This window comes from Sinohyriopsis cumingii, chromosome 7, assembly GCF_028554795.1.
Source record: "Sinohyriopsis cumingii isolate HCF-2022 chromosome 7, ASM2855479v2, whole genome shotgun sequence".
Classification (NCBI taxonomy): Eukaryota; Metazoa; Mollusca; class Bivalvia; order Unionida; family Unionidae; genus Sinohyriopsis; species Sinohyriopsis cumingii.
The window spans coordinates 118,327,606-118,342,161 of NC_142967.1; the positions used below are offsets into that span (position 1 = coordinate 118,327,606).

Genomic DNA, 14,556 nt, shown 5'->3' on the forward strand with positions numbered 1-14,556 from the left:
AAAATAACCATCTACATTTTAAATATAAAATGTCCATATTTAGATTCCTATATATAAATCATTCATGGAAACATACATGCGTATATGTTCTTTCTTCAGCATGAACAATACTATATAATCTAAAACATACGATTTTGAAATGGTAGTGCCAGAAACAGATATACAAACAGTTATGATCAATTTACTCAGAGAATGGTTGTCCTGGTTACATGTTGTCCTGGTTACATGTCGACAAATTCAATGAAATCATAATAAGAGTAATGAATCATCGAAAAGATGCACAGGTTAGCTTTTCTGATGGACATAACTATCATAATGTTAGATGGCGTTGCTGAATGACACATTTCACACATATTTTAAAACTAAACTTTTTTACAACACTTGAATAGTGAAACAACCCGGATGCTAACAATCTGGTTGTTTTTCTTTTTCTTGCGGAAACAACTTACCGTTGCATTTTGGAATCAGACAAGGAAGGAAACCATGTCCCGTAAGACAGTGGGGATATCCTCTGTTGTCAGGGTCCCTGCAGTAGTTTTTCGCTCTTGTTACGCTTCCATCCGGAAAGGAGCTGTCTGGAAATGAAGTCCCGGTCCACGCAAGACACTTGCCATTCATTGAGGTCGTGACGTATCCGTTGTAATCATGGCTTCTGTTTGCAAAATAGCATTCTGGGGATAAAGATTAATAATACTGGAAATGTTTGTATTTTGAAGCAATAAGCGACACAGTAAGCATGAATTTGGAGTCAAAATGGTTCCAATATGTAAAGACTATACTAAAAAAAGAATTAACATTTTATTAATGGGGTTGTTATGTATATGTAATTACCTTTGTTCGTTTGTTAGTTTATTTTAATTTTGTTGTATTACATGATAATGTAATGTAACATTGTATGTTGGTCTTGACTTTGTCTAAAAATGAATTAATTTCTGCTTGAACCAACTTTACATTTTATTTTATTCATTGTAAACAACTAATATATAGCTACGTTATTCTCTATTCTGCCTTGAGAAAACATATTAAAACATTATTATTATTATCGTTATTATTATTATTATTATTACCCTTGCCTTACATTGATCCACCAATTTACTTTGAACATTTGCACAGACGCCTGTACATATATGTATCGACAGTTTCCAGAATTGCACCAATTGGCAAAAACAATAAAGTACATTGCACAATCTGTATGCATTTTAAATAACATGTATGACATGGGATTATGTATGATATTATGCTAATATATATAATGATAATAAATATAAGAAAGGAAATTCTGCAAAACGATTTTTACTCAGTTCTGGTCAAAACTTCTTAAAATGACCATTGGGAATTTCACCGATTGCAGATCCAATTTAACATATATGAAGATAGTATGAATTTGCTCTCATTCGATTAGGTTTTATCGTAAAGGAAGTGTAACTGACAAAAATACATTTAATGGTACTCTAGCTACCCGTTTAGATGATAACAAGCCAAGTATTCTTGAAATATGTTGTGATGGAAAATTACGTTTAAGGTCTAAGTATAGAAAATACATCAAACAAAAAAGAAAATGATCATGAAATAAAATACTTGCCTGGAAATAAAATTGATTTGTATTGACTAATTATTAGCGATGGATTCATTTATATTATTTAAACCTTTACGTGTCTTTAACCGGGAAATTGTAGCTTAGAAAACAGAATCATCTACATTTCATCCACAGTACGTTTGTGTTCAGAATTGACAAAATATATGATGAGACTAAGAGTTGGAGGGAATTTGTATGGCAGTACTCATACGGCTCGAAACTGTATGATTTTCAAATCTAATTTTTCGTGCCAACAAGTTTATTTGTCATATTGTTGAAAATAATGATGATGATGAAGAGAGAGAGAGAGAGAGAGAGAGAGAGAGAGAGAGAGAGAGTGTGTGCGTGTGTTTGTGTGTGTGTGTGTGTGTGTGTGTGTGACAGACAGGGAGAGCAATAAAGTTACTAATTTACAATACAGAACTCGGAAAGTGCAATCCCTTGGTTCTAAAGTAGGATGTGTGATAATACGAAGTGGATGTTTTTAATATGGTGAAATAGCACCATGCATTTTAGAGAATTTACAATTAGTAGTATTTTAAGATTCGATGTTCCTTTTGTATACGCCTGTAAACACAGGCTCATATGCAAACCTCTGATTAGATTTTGAACTTGCGATGATATATTTCTTATACCGTGTCCAGTCTAGTTCGTGATACGAATGTCTGCTGTGCTGCAGAAAACGGCATTCCTCTATTTAGCAAAAGTGCTGATGAAGCTATATTGCATCGAATAGCGGTAGCGACACTGACTCTGCAAAAAAGCCTATTTAAGCATCTGTAAATACCTTTGCGGGAGTGCAATATTGCTGCTGCTAATGATACTGCTATGTTTAATACTAGTACTGTTATTACTACTAACATTACATATGTTAATACTACTACTACTACTACTACTACTACTAATATTAATAATTCAACCTCGACAAAAGAGAACATCACAGAATTCCCATGTCTTGTGGAGGGGATCTCTGTCGACATAACACCAGGGATGTCCCTTTTCGTCTGGGTCTCTGCAGTAATTGGCGGCATCGGACAGAGATGCATCCGGCAGTTTTAAGACTAATGGGTCACTGTGTGAAAGATGTGCATCCCAACGGTCACACGTCACATTATCAATAGTTTTGTTAACATGACCGATGTACAGGGAACTTTTGAAAAAACAATCTGAAATAGATTAAGTATATAGAATATAAAATCATTTGCCATTGTTCATATTGATGTTGTTGTTTTAGGGTTTAATGCCATTTTTCAGCATAATAGGCTATACATGGCGGCCAGTATTAATGGTGGAGGAAGAACCTGGGAAAACCCCGGAAAGAACCACCGACCCACGAGAAGCTACTGGCAAGCTTTCTCACATACCCACATAGGCTGAATCCGAGACTCGAACCCACGCAGACAGAGGTGAGATGGCAGTGATCTGTAACGGAGAGCGCTTTAGACCACTCGGCCACTCGGGGCCCCTTGTTCATATTGAAAGAGAAGTAATGCGAAAAGAGGTTGCATACTTTCCAAAGAGGACCAATAGCCTGACAGTTAATCTGTTATTCCTAGAAGCAAGCAATATTTCCTTGAATATTTGGATGTTTCTCCTAAAACTGTATTTATAGTTATTTTAACATAGAAGTTTACACACACCCCCCCTTCCAGTTTGTTCCAAAGCGATTTACACCGTTTTGTGACAATCCCGGGGTACATGTTGTCCCTGTTTGATTTTGAGCCTTGCCGTTCAAATGAATTATATTGGCTGGGTCAGACACGTGATATGGATAGATATCTAAATATCATGTTTATGTGATAACTTTAGAGTGTGATTTTTTTGGGTTGAGTTTTAGAGTGAGATATAAATACGAATATCGATTTACTAACTTCAAATACTATGTTATATTTCCTGAATGCATAATTATCATATCTGGTTACCATGTTAAAGACTAAAGTCTCTTAAGTGCATACTATATAGGAACACAGTCTTCTAAACTGGCAATTGCTACGGCTGTATGGTTTCAAACTAAGTAACAACAAGAAGCAAAACCAACAAGTTTTGTAAGACGTAGCAAATAATTAATTTTTAAGTGTTATAAAATCAAATTTTAAGAGGAACGTATAGTATTATTGATTGACACACACACACACACACACACACACACACACACATATATATATATATATATATATATATATATATATATATATATATATATATATATATATATATATATATATATATAAAATCACACTCTAAAGTTATCACATAAACATGATATTTAGATATCTATCTATCTATCTATCTATCTATCTATCTATCTATATATATATATATATATATATATATATATATATATATATATATATATATATATATATATATATATATATAATTATTAGAGAGGACACTAATACAGAATTTATCGAAAACGTTTAAAACAGTTGGTTTATTTTTTTCGTAGTCTTTTGCAATCAAGATGGTACCCGCTGTCATCGTTCTGTCATTGTAGCTGCACCTTTGACTTGAAAAGTTATGTGTAGATGCCACCAAACGAGTCCAAATCTACGAAGTTAGTACAAATAAAGCATAAATACATCTTGATTTAGAAGAGGTACTCTAGAGTAGACAGATAATAAAAAAAAACAAAGCAAAACAAAGCAATACAACAAAAAACAGTGGGTTACTCCATCCGTAATCTATAAAGTGAAGCAGTCTTAAAACAATCACGTCTAATAATCAGGTTTTTACTCTGCGGAATGCGTTATCATGAAGCTAATATAAAATCAATATTTGATATACTAATGAGATATGTTTGATTTCCTGGACACTTTAATCAATAACAGTATATATGAAAAATCTACATCTTTTAACAAGACAATGTACAAAATGTACATACTGCTCATTGAAAGAGCATTATACCATATTTAATATGAACAGTCTCGACTTTTATGTCAATACCTTATCCAGGAAATGTGTGTGTACTTGTAACTTTTATTTAAGTGTGTATTGCTCTTGGTTTCGTTTTCTTTTGTCTCCAAGGTATAAATAACAGGTATGTGTGTATGTGGTTCATAAAATGGATCAATATGTATCCATGATGATTTAAAACTTCGAGTGTATTAAAAGTAAAACATTAATGAAACTGTTTAACTGCGTGGATTAACCACTTTACCTTGGCATATTACGACTCGCCCAATCACAACCAATGACCACAGGACGAATCCTGCGACTGAAAAGAAAACAATACTTATTATTCAGAATGCACAACTTTCTGACGCAAGACCTAAATATGATAAATTTGTCTTTTGATTTTTATGGCAGCATGCAATAGCTGCATATATGCCAATTGCTTACAATCTGCACGGTACCTGTGATTTCATAAAACATTGTATTACTTACTCGTTATTGTTATACAAATGAGAAAGACTTGCTCTTACTCCTTTTGAGTGTACTTAGCCGACCGTCTAACATACTTAATGTTTACGTGACTGTTAAACGTGAATGATTGTGTATTCAGTTATATTTCTTTTCAAATTTGTGTCTTCATTTTCATGATTAAAAAATTCGTTTCTAGCGGTTAAAATTACTTTTGATGTAATTCTGAGTTTCAAAAATTGGTCGTGGATTTATAATATTTATCAATTATTTTGTATCAGTCATATTTTACCCACAATTACCCCTGTAGTCATAGACCCGAAAATGCTGCTGTTCCTGTGAAACAAAACCCATTATGTATGCCCTCTTGATCAAATATTACTTACGGGGTTTTGAGTGCAAACAAGATCTGTATTTAGAATCATAACTAAAGGTACAATTTATAAAAACACATGATATGTATGTACATCATTATGTTGACCCTGTGATTAAATCCTTAAATGTATATGTAGTCGACAAATTCTAACTGAATCACTACTCGGAAAAATATGCCGATAGCAACATGCATGGACATGGTCGCATATCTATGCAAATAAAGATGCATAAACACATACATACATACTTACATATATAAATACATACATACATCCATCCATCTATCCATCCATCCATACATACATACATACATACATGCATACATACACGCACCATGGTGGCACAGTAATTAGCGTGGTGGGTTTTCGACTGAAGAGGTGCGGGTTCAAATCTTATGAAAGGTTCACCTTTGCCAGCAATGGTGATGTGTCTAGGGTTAAACCCTTTATCCCGATTGCCTCGACAATATTTGACCTAAATCTGTTGCTGTATTTTAAAGTACCAAAGTTATACATAAATACATGATGCATACGTACATATCTGGTTAAAACTGTGCTTAGTCTCTTTCCCCATATCTCCAAGCAAAATGGCTTCAATGGATTAGATCTAGATCACAGCCGAATAGGACTGTCACGTTTTGAACGATAAGAATGGATTACTATCGTTAGGTCGAGTGAACATGACACTTCATGATTAGGATTTTTATTTTGTTGTATTTGTCAGTATGTTCTATAATTGTATCTAAGAGTATATTTCTAAAATTTAAAAACGTTACATGTCATTTAAAATGATAAACGGTTTGGAAAATATGTATTGGTACTCAATACAAAATAATAATGTTGCACCAACTTAAACGATCTTCTTCAAATCGACATAGGAGCTACTGTTCATGAATGATTATTACCTCTAAGGTACAATTTGCATACGTATAATATCGCTGAGGCAAAGAGGTACAAAAATTATATGTACCCGCCTGGTTAATATAATTGTATTCAAATATCAAATCTTTAAACTACGTTCATCGTGTAATTCTACTTGACGATAAGCCAGTCAAGCCTAGCTTTAACGTAATTATATATTTGCATGCAAAACACCCAGCTATCTGTTACACACACACACACACACACACACACACACACACACACACACACACATATACATATATATATATATATATATATATATATATATATATATATATATATATATATATATATATATATATATATATATATATATATATAATATATGTATAGTATGCACGCTGTATCAGTGATATGCTACGAGATGTGTACATTTTTTATTAAAAGAAAACGAGGCTTGCCCGAGTTTCCTTTTAATGAAAAATGTATACAACGAGTGGTATATCATTGATACAGCGTACATACTATACATATATTTTATTTATACCACATCAAATTTTCATTTTATATGGGAGATAAACACAAACAGTGCACTTTAGGGGAGTGAACTCTTCACAACCCTAGCATGTATGTACACCCAAGAAAGAAGTTCTGTAGTGATGATTCATAATTTCCTGTACACTTCATTCATATTAATTCCTATATGTTTCATTTCGCAATATTAAATGAAATGAAAACACAAGGCTGATAGTTAAAATTCAAAATATTTTTAATAATGTGCATGCAAACATTGAATTGGTAGCGTTCGTTATCATGAACAGTAACAGCACGGCCATTTGCATCTATAGCAACAGTACGATTCGAGCCAGAAACATCAAAATAATGAAGGAACAATAGGTAATTAAACAATTTAACCGAAACCAAATTTCATTGATATCGTTTATGTCCATATTTCGCTATTCCTACTGACTGTCAGTGTCACGTTCAATAATTCTCCTACGTTTCCGTTGTGTGGGCCATGTTTGAGAATTCGCCGGTTGAAAGAAGTTGACCCATTTAGGGATCTCGTTCATGTTTTCCGTTAGGTTCATAACAAACATATTTTGTACGGTGATATTTGATCCGAGAATGGGTTATTGATAATCTGATTCTGCTGAATGTTACACATTTGGGAGCTTAATGTGCTACAGTATGTTGCTTTGCAGTTGGAAATTTCTTTGTTGTGGCGGTGGGGGTTGACAGCGTCATTACCTGGGTAGCCAGTGTTTCTCAGGTAATTGGAATACGTCTGTTGTTGTTTTTTTTACTAATGTTCGAATATCTGTTTATATACTGTACGTTTTTGTGGCCTGAAATTTGCATGATATCAGTTGGGGAAATGTTTTTGTCTCTTAACTTCTGAATTGAGTACTTTCGGCTACTTGTGTTTGTTAATTTCTTTCTTTCTGTAATATTTGCCTTTTCTTTCATTTTTTTCATGATGCATCCAAGTTTGTTAACTCCAACGACTTGTTTCCTAAAAGAGTTTGGGTTTGTTGCTGAGATTGGCATAGTGTTGGGCACAATATAGAAAGGATCTTCACGTTGACAAAAGTCTGCTGGTCTTAGCTCAGCATACCGTTTGTAGATAGCAAGTGGATCTCTCTCTTTGTTGTTTTTGTTTTCATACATCTTAGGATTAATATCCCTGATGTCCTTGACATTGTCTCCTGTTCTTGTTTTTGTCTGCCTTTCATTGGGTTAAAGATACTCGAGACCATTCACATCTTTCTTTAGTGTAACATACCCCCATTTCAGATTGTAATGTTCAGTCACACCTCTTACCAAAATGCACAGAGTTGTTAAACCACAATGTGTTAACAATGGCTTCAGGTGTTTCTATCCCCATTAGTTTTATACTATACCAAGCATTTATTTCTTCGTCTGTGATCGGTTGACTCCGGTTGGGTTTATTTCCTTTTCTTTAGATTTTAAATCTTTTTGCTTAGCCCGAAGAGCTTCCCTTGTTAATGCAAAATTTGTGTCTTTTCCTCTCATGATTGTACTTGCATATTTCTTGATTTTAAGGTCGCGATCAATGGAGCTGATGATGCTTCTTAAGGTGTTCGGTTCAAACTCAGATCAATCTTTTCTCTTAACACTGAGTGTAAAACCAGCCAGGTGCTGATCCAATTCAGATGGGTGTATCTTGTGTAAATTTCTGAATTCATTTTTTGTCTGCAAGAATTCTGTCACTAGCCTTACATCAAAAAGAGTCTTTTTTTAAAGTGTTTGCATTCTGCTTACTTTATATAAATTTCCCTAACACAATGATCATTTTCATTTACAAATGTCTCAGCCATGTTTCTATCAAACTCTCCAATTAACTCACAGTTTGGTAGATTAAATGTTGCTTCATCATCTTGCTCCTTATCTGATGCCATTGTTTTCTTTTTTCCACAGAGTTGCATTGTTTGATTTTTCCAGAGGGAGAGACTGGAAAGAGCGGTGTTGACAGAGATGACAGCAGACGACACAGGGCGGAGCTCAGTAATATTTATTTCCTGGGTTAAATATGGTTGTTTTGTTTGTATAAAAATGTTAGTTTCTATAAAAGAAATATTTTACACGGAAATCATTTTCTTGTTATTTTTTCCTTTTTAAATGTAATATTACAAGAAATTCATATTCATGTTAGAGAGTATAAAAATATTTATAAAGACATGTTCATTATGCGTATTCATACGCCATGGGCAAATCACAATTTGATATACCAATAGTATTGGTATATAAAACTCTCAATACACATGACCTACAAACGACGAGCAAGGCACTCACCGGTCATGTACAAAATGCAAACCAGATCCATGGGATATAGAAATTATATATGCATATACAATTATTTCTAAACGGGCATGTTAGAGCAATATTTGGCATAGAAATGTGGATAAGGATTGAAGACATCTGTAAAACACTGACAAGAATACAAATAATCCCTGATGAAATATGTAAAACAAATCCCAAGAAATTATTGAAAAGTCCTCAAGCAAAATAAATACATTTTCAAATACGAAAGAAAAAAGAATAGTTTCTTTTTCCATAAATTCTTATCAAGTTTCGCAAGTAGTATCATTATGGAGCTATATATTTATTTACTGATTCAAATCAAAGATTTTGATTTCGATATACCATTACGTTACCAAAGAATCACAAATGCAGTTGCAATTGCGCTTGAAGATGAGGTGTGATAATTTGGACGGGATGAATCACAACCAGTTTTAACGGCAAAATAGACATCACAGCAACTGAACCAGTCCGCACATGAACGTAATATAAAACTACTACTGACATATCAGGTTTTGCAGTCGAAACACATCAGGGTGTAAAAATGAGATTCCTGCAATAGTTCCGATTAAATATCAACTTTTATCCACATGCTAAACTGGGCCTTGATCGGGACACTTGTTGTCAAAGAGGCTGTTGTGTATGCTCTTGAAATAACCAACGTTCTGGAATTCAGGTTAAACAAAGTCTCGTATGATCTTCAAGTTTATCTGGCTACCATTACAACCGGATGCTAAATAAATATGGATGCTTATAATTCTTTTTCAGTGCTGATGTCCGGATTCAGTTTCGATATTGTTATCAATATGGAATGTACCATGTCTGGTCATGCATCCAAAGATTGTTTTCCTCCATCTATGACATCACGTTCATGGTGTCATCGTTTTACCTATGTAATCTTGGACGAGAACGACGCTGAGGTCATCAACAAAAAAACTGACAAATGTTATTGAAAGATGCTTGAGAAGTTTGAAAATACTCTAGAGTAAATTCAGAATAGATGCTTTCCAGATGTTTTCAGCTTTATATTTCCCAGTACAGACCTTTATGTGGATCAAGTTATATTGCAAACCAAAGTATGCTCTGAATGAAGATACCTGATGTTTGGAATGGGTTGTCGTAACAGTGATATTAAAGATCAGCTTTGAAAATATAAATAATAATTGGACGAACAAAAGTTAGCTAAATTCAATTTCATGTACATGCTTCTGACACCTTACTCACAAATTCTGAATAACTTAACATTGTCATCGCCTTAATAAGTTCGCTTGGAACAAAGACTTTTGTTAGCTCCAATGTTTGCTATCACTCTCACATCACTGTCATGTAAAGAGAAATCTCGTGCAGAGAACGAATGCTACAGCTGCAAAGTCATTTAATTAAAATGCGAATTCCCTTTATGCTTTATTACCTACATGTGTATCATGCAAATTAATAATGAAACAGTAGGACATCATCCATATAAAAAAAATGCATGACTTGGGCTCAGTCAGTTACAATTTATTGACACCTTACAACTTCCAAACTGCCTCCGAGACAACATTGTCAGCACAGCAACCTATAGCAAATTCAACTATCGCTTGACAACCTCTTGTCGATACGGTTGTTCCTCCTCTTCTGAACCATGATTGGTTCAGCCCGCTCCCTTGTAAGGGATTATATCCATACGAGTAAACAGGTCATGGAAAAAATTTGCTGAAACTAATCAAACACGGATCGATGCATTAGATCTATATTGGTGTGTCAGTGTGTCAGTACCACGCTTGTCCAATTTCGTCATGTACGAGTTCTACCATGACAATATCAAGACACCGAACTGTAATATGGACTCTCTCAGAATGGATATTACCAACGGAGGCATGTATGGGGACATGAACATACTACATTGTGTGGACGAATTTGACACAAATGAATACACAAAAGAGCATTAGCTGTTTTACGAATTTGACACAAATGAATACACAAAAGAGCATTAGCTGTTTTACAACACATACAGATAAGCTGTTGATATGTTCAAAGTCGAATCCACCGCCAAACCATTTTAAGAATAGGGATGTCTGAGCTACAAAATATATTTAATCTTGGCGACATCGGGAAGAACATAAAAGCAAAACAGTTACTTGAGTTTTAGTATAAAAAAGGATCTAAAACACACCATGTATGTGGAACGATTACGTGAGCAACGCGCAACAAATCTGATGAAGCCAAGAAACAACGCATGAATGTGTATTTATGCACCAAAGAAAGCTAGTTTGTCACCGCTTGATACCACTCAATGGCTGTTCAACGATGAATTCACCGCGTATATCTACGGGTATCATACAACAGAGAATCAACGTACGGGTTCAAATCTCAGAGGTAGTTCTGATGAGCGGGAATATTTTGTAATTCAACTCGAACAACAATGTTTTGATTGTTGGTTTGCAACTCGTTCGCCAGAGGGTGCTTAATGATGCCTTTTGCTCTGTCCAGGAATGTCAATCTGATAATGTATGTTTCGAGAGACCATACTGAGTCAGTACCAAGATGATGCTAGTCCATACATATACCGAAAAAAGTTGCTTATGTACGGGTCCAACAGCGTTAGTTAATAAATGGATTTCTAGGTAATGGTGACAGTCTCCTGTACATTTCCTGCAGCGTATTTTAACGTACTTTTTGAATATATGACTGAGTACGCGTGTCACTGAGTTTTAACGTAGATTTAACAATTATTTAGTCATATCGCTACGATGTCTGCAGTGTGGCATTTTATAGTGATGCATAGCACTGGATCATCCTGCTGAAGACATGTTGCATTATGTCCCACACAGTCACATAATCCTGACACCAGACCAACAAGTCCTAACACTAACCTCTTAATGTTTAGCGCCTAACGAGGCATTTTTTGTACCATTTTTTAAGTCTTTGGTATGACTCTGCCAGGGTTCGAATCCGCGACCTTCCGCATCGAAGGCGGCAGCCCTAACAACTAGAACACCGGAGCAGTCTCTTCTATGATTGATGTAAGCAGTGTCAGTGACTCGCGAGATCACTCTGTGATCTAAGAATACTCTAGCGTGTGACCACCCCGTGTACAAAACAATAACAATTCTTGCTTGTCCTGATGTACGGATAATCGTCCTGAAACCATACCGTTAAACTGATCACGATACATATTAACCTGTCTAACACAAACCCAATTCTGATTGTCAGAGTACATGTGAGCGGCAAACATGACAAATCGAAGTGCATGTTCGACTCTAGCTGAGTCTTTGGACGTTAACCATTCCCTTCCTTATATCTGCTGCTGACATGTGAAAAAGTTCTAGTTTTTGTACACGATCATGCGGGAAAAGAAACAGTTCATCCAGATGTACTTCGTTGGTCGTCCTTACATCAAATCATCCATCGAAAACTTGCTTTGTCTCAGGTAGGTAAATTCAAATTAAATTGCATTGTTCAATTCAAATGGGATAACCAGTGGTGTTCCAGGCTGCATCTAGAGATATGTTTTTCAGTTGATATTTTACTACACAATATCCCGGGTAGATTTATTAACGGAACAGTGATATCACCGCAGACGTTCAGAATAGACGTGTACTTCTTACATCCAAGTCGAACTCAATTTCCAGTGATCGAGACTCGGCCATTACTTGTTGAAATCGTGTTTTATGTGACATCACACACAAAAATCAAAGACATGACTGAGAGATAGTTTTGTCATGGCACCACAAAAGAGAAAAGCTACGATTTGAATAGATCTGCTTTTACTGTCATTGTTGTCTCTGTGCAGGCAAAACTTATACCACCTAAGCACGATGACATGCTTCCAAACTCAGTCCGTACGCTTATTATTATCCATGCCAGATCAGACACATTTCAGGTGTTGCTAGATTGGATAACGAGATGGCTAACATGGGGACATTTGTAAACGATTGCACCTTGTTATAATGTATTCAGAACTATTTACAGGAGCACTTCATTCGTTCGCATGAAAGTTGTTCACCAATTGATATCGATTGAAGAAACAATTGCCATTGAAACACATTTCCCCGAGTGCGAATAATCATTTTGTGACACTGACGCGCATGGCCTTGCAACCATTCATTGGACCTGGTGTGCGACCGATCACACATGAAATGGCTTTCAAAAGATGTTTGCGCGGGTCACCCATTACCAGAATAGCTTCCTAACGATATATCTGAGCGGTATTACCCTTGGTGGAATGTATAGCACAGGCCTGGATACGAATGTCTCTAATAAAGCAATTTAACAACCAAAAGATATAAACTATGACCAAATCTGCTAGCTATGTTATTGCTGACTATGGAGAACGAGGCTGCGAAACTGCCTGATATCAGTTGGAACTTTTCCCTGACGACTTGGATAGTCGCGAACGTGTCAAGGCTATGCTTCAGTTGGAATACTCCGCCCGGGGAAACCTCACAGGCGGCTTCAAATATACGTTTGCACCGCTGACTTGGACCAACAGCTCAGTCCAAGTAAACCGCTGTATGCCTTGAAGATGTTAAGAAAGTCAGGAGAGAAATCGTGAAACATTTAGCAGCGCCGATGAAAGAAGATGTGGAACTCTGTCCATTTCATAAGATAGTCAAACACGCCATTAACATCAAGAAATCTTGATAGAGAAATTGCAAGATACAACCAGCGTTAACACAGAGGATATTCGTGAGGATGCTGGCATGGTCGTAAAAGGTACTCAAGTAGTCGACGAAATAGTCAGACGCAATTAATTATCTGCCAAACGCTAGAACCAACCACGTTTTAGTCAATGGTACAAACAGCGTCTCACATTTAAATATAAGAATATCATCAGTGGACCATGAAAACGCCATGCTTGCCTCTATTTACAGACCGGGCAATTCGAAAGATTACCCTTGAAAATACCACTTTAAGGTATGTGATACATACATTATCAATTAATAGCCTAAATTGGTTTTTGCGGAGTTAAATGGTAAAAGCATGCGCCACTGGTGCGAATTGGATTCTTGTTAGAAAGATATATAATGAATCTATGACTGGGGACTCTGAATAAGGCAGGATATTGTGGAGTGTATATATACAAAGGTAATAAAGTTCCCAAGGAACCCAACAACATCAACTTATATGATTATGACGTGCTGAGGGAAAGCCTTCTTTTGGACGTCATAATCACACAGGTTTCAAACCAGCGTTTACATATGCTATCTGTTGACCTGAAAGAGATAACATTAATCGGATGCAAGGACTTAGTGGGATCGGTTCCAACAGGCAAGAACTCACTACAAGATATATATGAGGCCCCGTTGATTTGCCAACCATTTCCAATCGCACAGCCATGGATCAATTTACGTTGCATTCATTAATGCGTGAATTGAAGAAAGACGTAGATGATGTATATTACAATACCAAAAATGAGGTAAGAACTGCTTTATGAAATATGTGAAGTCTAAGTCGCTATATAACGTCTCTTTGTAAATAAAGTCTCGAGAGCTATTGTGATGATCATGGTGTCGTTGTTTAAACCACTTTTCAAGCTGTTTTTGCTGTATCTGTTACTGCGGATTTGAGATC

The 14,556-nt window shown here is 35.6% G+C and overlaps 1 protein-coding gene across 1 annotated transcript in view; it reads right to left on the reverse strand.

Moving 5' to 3' along the window:
• LOC149796008 (apolipoprotein(a)-like) overlaps positions 1-14,556 on the reverse strand; it is a 176,572-nt gene that overhangs the window by 73,599 nt on the left and 88,417 nt on the right. The window contains exons 26-28 of the mRNA XM_089963911.1: positions 4,737-4,793; positions 2,497-2,742; positions 450-671 (exon numbers count right to left, since the gene is read on the reverse strand). Of these exons, the coding sequence (XP_089820037.1) occupies positions 450-671; positions 2,497-2,742; positions 4,737-4,793 (525 nt within the window). The remainder of the gene's footprint in view (positions 1-449; positions 672-2,496; positions 2,743-4,736; positions 4,794-14,556) is intronic.